Raw genomic sequence first — 11,550 nt, forward strand, 5'->3', positions numbered from 1 at the left:
TTGATTTCACTATTTATTTTGGGGAAGTCCAGATGAAATTTGTGTTTGCAACACCATTTTTACCATAATACCATATTTTTCCAGCGAAGTGTGTGATGGTTAATTTTTTGCTATGGTTTGTGCGGAAGTCATTTTTGAGTTGATTGGTAACGGTTAGGGATGAGCAAAAGCCCCATTGACCCGCGCCTGACCCGGAACCGGCCCAAACTGACCCGTCCGAAGCCCTAACGGGTTGGGTCACGTGTCACGATTTTAGTGCATTCGCGGGTCACGGGTTAGACGTGTCGGGTGAAGGCAAAAACCGAAAATTTGTGAAGGAAATCCGTGACAAACCCGAACCTTCACGGGCCGGGTCACGGGTCACGTTTTCATGCCCTTGAGGGTCGCGGGTCAGGCCAGGTTTTGTTGGGTCGGACCGGGTTTGACCCGTGCACATCCCTAGTACCGGTTTCAAGTTCTAGTTCGAAGTACAAGTCAACGCGGGTCAATAACATACGAATGTAACCATCTATTACAAAATGGTTATGTAATGTAGTGTGTTGACCGGTAACTTATACAATAGGTAACACAATACATCACATAACCCGAAAAATGAAGAATCTTACATCACATAGCCACCTGAGTAGGTCACTACATTACATAACCATTTTATCATAGATAGTTATATTCGTATGTCATAATTTTTTTTATTAAGGCACCATATTTATGCATCATCTATTCTTATAGTTAGCTACAATACCTGTATGTTGTGATGACTTGATAAAAATTCTTGTACGAATATCACTCTCATTTATTATTGGTAAAGGAAGAAACACAAACACCTATCGTTTTCTCTTTTTGTAGTTTTCATTTTACGCAACAATCAGTGCCAAAGAAAAAAAAAAGAAGAAATAATAATAAAATATTTGAAAGTAAAGAAATACAAGTACCACTTCTGCAAAACAAATCATGTTCCGAGGGAATATACTATAGGAACGTGAGCCGAGCCGAGCCGAGGTGGGCTAAACCGAAGCCAAAACAGTCAGTGTGATGTGAGCTGTCGGTGGCTGGCATCCCCACCCCACCCCCACCGTCACTTATGATAGATACAGATACATACATACTTGTTTTGTACTCACATTCTTTTTGGTCCATCTTTTCTCATTTCATTCATACATCATCTTCATCTTCTTTCTTCTTCAACTCTTCTTATTCTTCACTTGTTGTATTCTATTTTTACGCAACAACAACAAAAGCGTTATCATTTCTATTTCACACACTGGTAATCACCTACTCTCCAGATTCACATTCTTAGTTATTATTCTACATTCTTATTCATACATAGCATTTCTGATTTGAATACTTGTTTATATACATATACAATACATATATACACACACACATATGTATACATATTATATACAGTTGATCAGCGTTGATCTACTGCCAGATGTATTGAATCTATATCAAATTAGTTTTAATTCTGATCATATCAATTGCTACAATCTACATTATATATACATATATATGTATATGTATATGGAATTCAGTTAAGTTGATTGTAAAATGTGAGGATCAGTGTTGATCTACTGATCTGTTAGCTAGATGTATGAAATTCGATTTAATATAAGTTAAATTTGTGATAAAATGTTATTCTGCTACTACTTTAAGTCGTGTTGCGTTTTTTGTGTAGTTATTCAAATGTTGTATATATCGTATTATTATATGTGGAATTAAGTTAGTTGATCATGCAATTGTATGTAAATCACGGTGATCGGCGTGGATCTGCTGTTACGTTACTGATGTTTGATGAATGTAGTTCGAGTTTGGTCAAATCGTGTAGAAATTGATAGTAGTTTGGTGTTTTTTTTTTCAGGAAACAATCAGGATTAATTTTATTTGCTCTGTTGTGGCCTGGAGTAGGAGGCGAATCTGATTTTGAAGTAGTGATTAAGTTATCGTAGTAAAGCTGGCGGCGACGGTCAGTCGGCGGTTTTCCGCCGGCAGCAATGGCAGCACACATCTGGTGGTTACTCTCTAAACTGTGAACCTAATTGATTTCGAAATGCAAAAACATTTTATGAGTTTGTATGTTGTAGATACTTCATTTATATAAGGTTAACCATTCATAGCCAGTGCTAAGGTGAACTTAGTAATTTACTGGAAGCTGGATTCATTTCGATTGATGTACTTATATATATAGCTCCGTGCCTGCGTCTAATAGTCGGCTACTTGGCTTGTCAACCTTAAGTGCTCATTTACTAATGAATATGTCCTTATATAGATATAGATTAGGAAGCGTTGTCCATTGACCAAAAGTAGTTCATTTTCTGTAAGCCGAATATACATTTGTTATGTAAACAATGTTAAAAGTCTGTCATTTGTTATTCATGAGTTTATTAAAGTAAGTACCCTCTCTTCATTAATTCGTTGATGCATGACCATTTTCTTATAGTTGGTTGTGTATTTATTCTTCATGTTGATAGTGTATGAGTAGAATAAAGGGATCCACCTGTATCCTGATAGATGATTAAGCTAGTTTCCGTGTACTGTTATCCTGAGACTTAAATGATGCATATACTGCATATATATTGAAATTGGCATTTATAGAAACAATTTGAAAGAAGTTATATTGCTTTTGACTTCTTCCAATGAGTATAGCTTTCCCCTTTCGAAACTTGGGATTATAAATATTGATGATGATAATATCACGGACCCTATGTGGAATACCTTATGTTATGATCTTTTCCTTTTGCATGCTGCCATACATTAAATGTCACCTATCTCAAGGCAAAGATCCTCTTTCCATATGTCTAAATGGAAAGTTGAGAGAGGCATATAGCTATATAGGGGTCTTACCATGCATAACAACCATGTTTAATTCATTAAGGGTAATTTAGTCAATTTTAAGTCAATTGTGTATAATAGTATGAAATATAGATATGAATGCATAAAATAGAAAGTTTGAAAGATGGATGCATACAGTAGGAAACTGGTTAAAGCAGCATTTCCAATCAATTGCCCTTTTTTTTATTACTTTATCTCAATTGCTGACAATTTCACAATGTCATTGCAGGAAAGAAATGGGAATGGAACACCTGACAGAGAACCTTCAACTCCACACTCCCTATTAAGAATGGGCTCGAGGTCTGATAATTGTGTAGACCAACCGGATATTATTATAATGCTTTTGAAGGTCAATCTATTTTAAAGTTGTTCACACTAGATTAATGAATGTTTCATTTTGTATCTCCAGGGAGCGTAGCAGCATGGAGGATCCAGATGGCACATTATCGAGTGTTGCCCAATGCATAGAGCAGTTAAGACAGAAATCATCGTCTTCACAAGAAAAAGAGTTTAATTTAAGGCAATTACTTGACCTGATCAATACACGAGAAGGTGCATTCAGTGCAGTCACTTCACATTCTCAAGCAGTTCCAGTACTAGTCTCTCTCCTACGGTCAGGGTCACTTGGTGTAAAAATGCAAGCAGCTACAGTTTTGGGCTCCTTGTGCAAGGAAAACGAACTACGCGTCAAAGTATTACTCGGAGGTTGTATTCCACCACTTCTTGCTCTTCTAAAGTCAACTTCAACAGAAGGTCAAATCACTGCTGCAAAGACCATTTATGCTGTTTCTGAAGGTGATGCCAAGGATCATGTCGGGTCCAAAATTTTTGCCACTGAAGGTGTTGTGCCCGTGCTCTGGGAGCAACTCGAAAAGGGTCATGAGGCTGGACACGTGGTCAATGATTTGCTTACTGGTGCTTTACGTAACCTCTGTAGCACCACTGAGGGATTTTGGTCAGCAACAGCTCAATCTCACGGTGAAGATATATTAATGAAGCTACTCATGTTTGACCAGTCAAATACCCAAGCAAATGTATGTTTTTTGCTGGCATCCATGATAATGGAGGATGCATCTGTATGCTTAAAGATATCAACTTCTGTGACTACGAAACAACTTCTTAAGCTGCTGGGACCCGGTTATGAACCTCCAGTTAGAGCACAAGCTGCAGCTGCTTTGAAGTCTCTTTCGGCTCAGAGCAAACAAGCAAGAAAGGATATAGCGAGTGCTAATGGCATTCCTTCTTTAATTAATGCTACAATAGCTCCATCAAAAGAATTTATGCAAGGTGAAGATGCACAAGCCTTGCAGGAAAATGCGATGTGTGCGCTTGCAAACATTTCTGGTGGATTGTGCCATGTCATCACGAGTCTTGGTCAAAGTCTTGACTCATGCACATCACCTGCACAGGTGGCGGATACATTAGGAGCTTTGGCTTCTGCGCTTATGATATATGACAGTAATGCAGAAAGTACACGAGCTTCAGATCCATTTGATATCGAGCTGACATTAGTAAAACAGTTCAAGCCTCGTCTACCCTTTTTAGTCCAAGAACGCACCATAGAAGCTCTTGCCAGTTTGTATGGGAATGCAATTTTTGCAAGCAAACTTGCAAATTCTGATTCGAAACATCTGTTGGTTGGATTGATCACAATGGCAACCAATGAAGTTCAGGATGAGCTGATAAAATCGCTGCTTATACTCTGCAACAATAAGGGTACTTTATGGCATGCTCTTCAGGGTCGCGAGGGTGTTCAGATGTTGATTTCTCTTCTTGGACTTTCATCAGAGCAGCAGCAGGAATGTGCGGTTGCATTGTTGTGCCTTTTGTCCAAGGAAAGTGATGACAGCAAGTGGGCCATCACTGCTGCAGGTGGCATACCACCTCTTGTTCAAATTTTAGAAACTGGGTCTGCAAAAGCAAGAGAAGATTCTGCAACAATTTTGGGCAACCTCTGTAATCACAGTGAAGATATACGCAATTGTGTTGAAAGTGCTGACGCTGTACCTGCTTTGCTGTGGTTGCTGAAGAATGGAAGCTCTAATGGGAAGGAGATTGCTGCAAAGACATTGAACCATTTGATTCAGAGATCAGATACAGCAACTATAAGTCAACTTACTGCATTATTGACCAGTGATCTTCCAGAGTCAAAGGTTCATGTTTTGGATGCATTAAAAAGTTTGCTTTCAATCGCCCCACTTTCTGATTTACTGCGTGAAGGCAGTGCTTCTAATGATGCAATCGAAACAATGATCAAGATTTTAGCATCTACAAATGAAGAAACCCGTGCTAGTTCCGCAATGGCTCTTGCTAGAATCTTCAATCTCCGAAAGGACTTGCGTGAGAGCAGCATTGCCTTTACAACTCTTAGTTCTGTCACGAAACTTTTGAAGTCAGAATCTGAGAACATTTTGGCCGAGTGCTGTGGCTGCCTAGCTGCAATTTTCCTGTCGATCAGGGAGAATCATGATGTGGCAGTTGTTGCCATGGACGTGCTGCCGGCGTTGCTGACACTTGCGAGATCTCCGGCCCTAAAAGTTGCTGAACAGGCATTATGCGCTTTAGCGAACCTTCTATTGGATAATGAAGTTCCCGAGAAAGTTGCTCCGGAAGAAATTATTATGTCAGCCACTAGGGTTCTCCGTGAAGGCAAATCGACCGGAAGGAACCATGCAGCAGCAGCAATTGCTCGGCTACTTGATTCCCGGAAAACGGATTCTAGGTTAACTGAATTCGTAAATCAAACAGGGACAGTTCTTGCATTGGTTTCCTTCATAGAATCCGGTAATTGTGGATCTATTGCTACACCAGAGGCACTAGACGCACTCGCTATTTTGTCGAGATTAAAAGGATCACCGGGGCATGTTAAACCTGCATGGCAAGTGCTTGTCGAAAATCCCGATAGCATAATTCCGATTGTTTCATTCATTAGGGGTGCAACTGCTCTATTACAGGATAAGGCAATAGAAATATTGTCAAGGCTTTGCCATGATCAATGTGCAGTTCTTGGAAATGCGATTACGGGATCTTATGGTTGCACATCGTCCATTGCAAGAAGAATAATCGATTCATCAAATGCAACCGTAAAGATTGGTGGAACCGCACTACTTGTATGTGCCACAAAAGCAAATATCCAGAAAGTGGTAGAGGATCTCCACGAGGCAAATATGCATTCCAGTATAATTCGATATCTTGTTTTAATGGTGAGCTCTACAATTTACTCTAATTCGGAAGACATGGCTGCTATAAGTATTTTCAGATGTTCTAAAGATGAGAAACGCACCAGTACATCAGTTATAAATGGTGCTGGTATCTCTTTATGGCTGCTTTCGGCATTTGCTAATCATGATGAAAAATATAAAATTGAGATTACAGAGGCAGGAGCTGTTGAAATCCTTACAGGAAGAATCTCAAGTGCATTGCCATACAATCAGGTATGTTTAAGTTACTTTATTAACCTAAGTTGACCACATAGATTAATTCAGTTAGAACATAAATATTAATCTGTTCGTGTGAAAATAGCTGTAACATCCATACAAATGTGCCATGATCTGCTGCCAATCTTATAAATATTTCATATAACAAATAATTTTGCAGTTGGATGCTGATGAGGATAGCAGCATATGGATATGCACACTACTATTAGCAATCCTGTTTCAAGATCGAGACATTATACGCACTAGTCCAACAACGAAAGCCATGCCAGCCCTTGCTAGTTTATTGAGGTCAGAGAATCCAGCCGATAGATATTTTGCAGCACAAGCTACAGCTAGTCTAGTCTGCAATGGAAGCAGGGGAACTCTTCTATCTGTTGCGAATTCTGGGGCTGCAGGTGGACTCATTTCCATGCTCGGGAGTGCCAATGGTGACATACACGATCTTTTACAGCTGTCAGAAGAGTTCTCTTTGGTTCCTTATCCAGATCAAGTTGCTCTTGAGCGATTGTTTAGGGTTGATGACATCAGGGTCGGTGCTACTTCTAGAAAGTCAATACCGGCTCTTGTTGATCTTCTGAAGCCAATCCCTGATCGGCCTGGTGCACCGTTCCTTGCTCTTGGACTTCTGATACAGCTTTCGGTAGATAGCTCGTCAAATAAGATCGCGATGGTTGAGTGCGGGGCTTTGGAAGCATTAACGAAGTATCTTTCACTTGGCCCACAAGATGCCACCGAGGAAGCTGCGACTGATCTATTGGGCATCCTATTCAGCACTGCTGAAATCCGGAAGCATGACTCAGCATTTGGTGCTGTCAGCCAGCTAGTAGCTGTCTTACGTTTGGGTGGAAGGCGTGCACGTTTTAGTGCTGCTAAAGCCCTTGAGAATCTATTTTCTGCTGATCACATTAAAAATGCAGAATCTTCTCGGCAGGCTGTACAACCATTGGTAGAAGTTTTAAACACAGGGTTGGAAAAGGAGCAGCATGCTGCTATTGCTGCATTAGTTAGACTACTAAGTGGAAATCCTTCTAGAGGACTTACTGCGACAGATGTTGAGTTGAATGCAGTAGATGTTCTTTGTAGAATTCTTTTATCAAATTGTTCAATGGCGTTAAAAGGGGATGCTGCCGAGTTATGTTGCGTATTATTTGAAAACACAAGAATCAGATGTACCGTTACTGCTGGTCGCTGTATTGAGCCCTTACTTTTACTTCTTGTATCCGAGTTCAGTCCAGCTCAACATTCGGTTGTGCGTGCACTAGATCGACTTTTAGATGATGAAAATCTGGCCGAACTAGTTGCTGCACGTGGTGCAGTAGTTCCACTTGTTGGCCTTCTTGAGGGCAGGAACTACGTGCTTCATGAGGCAAGTTCTCGAGCCCTTGTTAAGCTAGGAAAAGATAGACCTTCTGTAAAGATGGAAATGGTGAAAGCTGGAGTCGTTGAGAGTATACTTGATATCCTAAGAGAAGCGCCCGATTTTTTATGTGCTGCTTTTGCAGAACTGCTTAGGATATTGACCAACAATGCCACGATAGCCAAGGATCAATCTGCATTGAGAGTTATTGAACCCATTTTTTTGTTGTTAAAAAGGCCAGAGCTTGGACCGGATGGTCAGCATAGTGCCTTGCGTGTTCTAGTAAATATATTGGAGGATCAACAGGGTTGGCGTGATTATAACTTGACCACTCACCAAACCATTGAACCACTTATTGTTTTGCTAGATTCTCCTGCTACAGCGGTCCAGCAGTCATCAGCAGAGCTTTTATCTCATTTGCTTTTAGAGGAACATTATCAGAAGGATTCTATCATTCAGCAAGTAATCGGTCCATTAATGCGTGTTCTTGGTTCAGGTATTCCCATTTTGCAGCAACGAGCTCTACAGGCTCTTGTTAGCATGGCGTTATCTTGGCCTAATGAAATTGCAAAGGAGGGTGGCGTTAGCGAACTTTCGAGAGTGATTCTACTAGCTGATACCACTCTTCCTAATCCTTTGTGGGAATCAGCTGCTACTGTGTTATCTAGTATTTTGCAGTTCAGCTCAGAGTTCTATTTAGAAGTACCAATTGCGGTTTTGGTAAGGTTGCTACGTTCAGGATCAGAAGGTACTGTAAATGGTGCACTGAATGCTCTTTTAGTCCTGGAAAGTGACGATTCCAGCAGTGCTGTAGCCATGGCTGAAAGTGGCGCGATCGAGGCTCTTTTAGAACTTCTCAGATGCCATCAGTGTGAGGGAACTGCTGCAAGGCTTCTGGAAGTTCTATTGCACAATGTGAAAATCAGGGAAAGTAAAGCTATCAAGTCAGCTATTCTACCACTATCCCAGTACCTTTTGGACCCACAAACTCAAGCTCAACAGGCTAGATTATTGGCAACTCTTGCACTCGGGGATTTATTCCAGAATGAAACTTTGGCACAATCTTCCGATGCTGCTGCCGCCTGCCGGGCGTTGGTGAACCTACTTGAGGATCAACCTTCAGAAGAAATGAAAGTGGTGGCTATGTGCGCTTTGCAGAATCTTGTGATGTACAGTCGGTCAAATAAAAGAGCGGTTGCAGAAGCTGGCGGGGTTCAGGTTGTGCTGGATTTAATTGCTTCAAGTGAGGGTGATACATCAGTTCAGGCGGCTATGTTTATTAAACTTCTTTTCTCTAACAATGCCGTCCAGGAGTATGCCTCCATTGAAACTGTCAGATCTATAACTGGTAAGTGTCTGCTGTTCGGAGGTTGTATGCATGCAAAATTCTTTTTGAGCAACTTTCAACTCTTTGTACTCACCGTCTTTTCAGCATTCTTTTTTATTTTACCCAATTGACATGTTAACGATGCATTGTAACCAATCCATATCAACCGATTTATAAGCAAAGGGTTTATAATTAAGCTGATCCATTTAGGCCCCCATGTAAACTAGGTCATGTGATAGTGATATATACAGGATCAATGTAAATATTATGTCTGGAAAGTATTATGGAATACCTAGTGTCATTATTGAACATATGCTTTTGAACTGAGTTGATCTCTTTTTCATGCTCTTAATTGAAACCTGCAGCTGCTGTTGAAAAGGACTTATGGGCCAATGGAACTGTGAATGAAGGTTATCTGAAAGCTCTAAATGCACTTTTTGGGAACTTCCCACGTTTGAGAGCCACCGAACCTGCAACACAGAGCATCCCACACTTAGTCACATCCCTCAAGACTGGCCCAGAACCAACTCAAGAAGCTGCATTAGATGCACTATTTCTTCTCAGGCAAGCTTGGTCTGCTTGCCCACCTGAAGTCTCTAGTGCCCAATCAACTGCTGCTGCTGATGCAATACAGTTCTTGCAGCACTTAATCCAGTCAGGTCCTCCTAGATTTCACGAGAAGGCTGAATTCTTGCTGCAGTGTTTGCCTGGGATATTAACAGTTGTGATTAAGCGTGGCAACGATTTGAAACAGTCTGTTGGAAACCCTAGTGTTTACTGCAAGCTTACACTTGGCAATACCCCTTCAAGGCAAACCAAGGTACACTGCTTGTACTTTGTCACTTATGTAGTATTCGTTAATTTTCACACTAGACGTGGGCCTGAGGCTGCTCCTTGGCCTTGGTCAATCCCAAATGTTTGAATGTCTGTCCTAACACTGGATTGAAACCCCTGTTAAGCATGGTCCTTGGTAAAAGCTCAGTTATAGGACTGGTTGGTCCATAATGTTTGGTTAAATGCATGGACCCTTGAGCACCAGGCATTTAGTTATCCTTCAGTGATTAACGAATTGGGGAATCTTGTTGATTCAAATCTATAAAATCAATCTTTTGTATTGATGACACTCTTGGTAAGCGATTAATCTACGAGAGTCTTGGCAAAAGGCATGGATGCTTTGCTTAATGTCAAGTGCATTTATTGTTCACATTTGGTTCTCCAGCTGCCATTGACACCAATAACTTAGCCTATGTTTCATGATTTAATAGGGCTATGATGTGCATGTTGTTCATGTGCTTAAAAAGTTCTTTTTTTTTGTTCAATGGTTTGCAGATTGTATCAACTGGGCCAAATCCCGAGTGGGATGAGAGCTTCATGTGGTCCTTTGAAAGTCCCCCCAAAGGCCAGAAGCTACATATCTCGTGCAAGAATAAAAGCAAGATGGGAAAAGTAAGTCCAAATAAATGACATTATCCATTAATTGCTGTAATGCACTATATTGTAAATATCAAAAGGTCGAGTTAGCCTCTCAAAATATACTAAAAAGAGTGCACTGCCATAATTTGGAATTGGCCCCAATCATGTTGCTTTTGTATGGATTTTTTTTTGGAAAGCTCAATTTAGAAAATGTTATATTTCTTTTCAAAACATCTTAAGTTGAAAGCTAGCAAAAGTTTTCTTTATTTCACATGGCAAACAAACTCACATAATCAGTATAGTTTCCAGTTTTTTGAATGATGGCATGCATTGCTTTCATACACTTGTAACTGATGAAGCTATCTTGTTTCTGCAGAAATCATTTGGAAAAGTGACCATCCAGATCGACCGTGTTGTCATGATGGGGGCAGTAGCTGGTGAATATGCTTTGCTGCCACAAAGCAAAAGTGGGGCCCAAAGGAATCTCGAAATTGAAATTATATGGTCAAATGCAGTATCCAACTCAAGTACATAGTCTGCTAAAAAGTCACACGCCCAATTCTCTCTTGGTACAGAATCAAGAATAATACCGAGTTTGTTGCCATCCCTTATATAACAGAAGAGCACCTCACATGTTTCTTTTCATTTTGAAAGTTAATTACGACAAATAGTATATAATATAGTTATTATTTAGTCCATTCTTTTGTAGAATCGAAAGTATAGCCACGCGATTTACACCCAACTTTCTTGTACCCGTTTGTGTTGTTTGTCTGTAAAATATTTGTAGCTTTTGTACTTCGAGATGCTGCAGCTAATTCTTTGTCTGGTTACACAACAATTGCCTTGTATCTGGAACACTTGACTAGTTTCTTGTTAAAATTATCTATCAAACAGTTTTTTGGGTTGTGTTCATCCTTTTGCTGGCATCTTTTCTAGTAATTGTCAGGTTTGATACTTCTTACTTGAACGTTTTAGTGTGAAATAAATATATCATAATTTGTACTTATCCGTATTCATTTATAAAGGAATAATAGTAATAATGTGCTAATGTGTCTTAATCCACGATGGTTCTCTTGTAGCAGTATGACAGAAATACAAAACCGTCTTCCTACCTTATATGACTTCATATGTATCTATATCTACATCTCGTCATTCCTATACGTTATTTTGCTTTTGACAGATTAGATATC

At 40.1% G+C, this 11,550-nt stretch overlaps 1 protein-coding gene across 1 annotated transcript; it reads left to right on the forward strand.

Moving 5' to 3' along the window:
- Positions 1–1,158: 1,158 nt before the first annotated feature.
- LOC122603731 (protein CELLULOSE SYNTHASE INTERACTIVE 1-like) lies at positions 1,159–11,272 on the forward strand. Its single transcript, XM_043776519.1, has 8 exons — positions 1,159–1,261; positions 1,856–2,005; positions 3,056–3,126; positions 3,236–6,260; positions 6,424–8,968; positions 9,313–9,767; positions 10,277–10,393; positions 10,737–11,272. Exons 3-8 carry the CDS (start codon positions 3,116–3,118, stop codon positions 10,893–10,895), a joined length of 6,312 nt encoding a protein of 2,103 aa, XP_043632454.1. The 5' UTR covers positions 1,159–1,261; positions 1,856–2,005; positions 3,056–3,115; the 3' UTR covers positions 10,896–11,272.
- Positions 11,273–11,550: the final 278 nt, after the last annotated feature.

The sequence above is a fragment of the Erigeron canadensis genome, chromosome 6 (genome assembly GCF_010389155.1).
Source record: "Erigeron canadensis isolate Cc75 chromosome 6, C_canadensis_v1, whole genome shotgun sequence".
Taxonomy (NCBI): domain Eukaryota; kingdom Viridiplantae; phylum Streptophyta; class Magnoliopsida; order Asterales; family Asteraceae; genus Erigeron; species Erigeron canadensis.

Coding starts and splice junctions, on each gene's coding strand:
- LOC122603731 (XM_043776519.1), top strand. Junction 9,768..10,276: donor CCCCTTCAAGGCAAACCAAG/GTACACTGCTTG, acceptor AATGGTTTGCAG/ATTGTATCAACTGGGCCAAA. Junction 10,394..10,736: donor ATAAAAGCAAGATGGGAAAA/GTAAGTCCAAAT, acceptor TTGTTTCTGCAG/AAATCATTTGGAAAAGTGAC.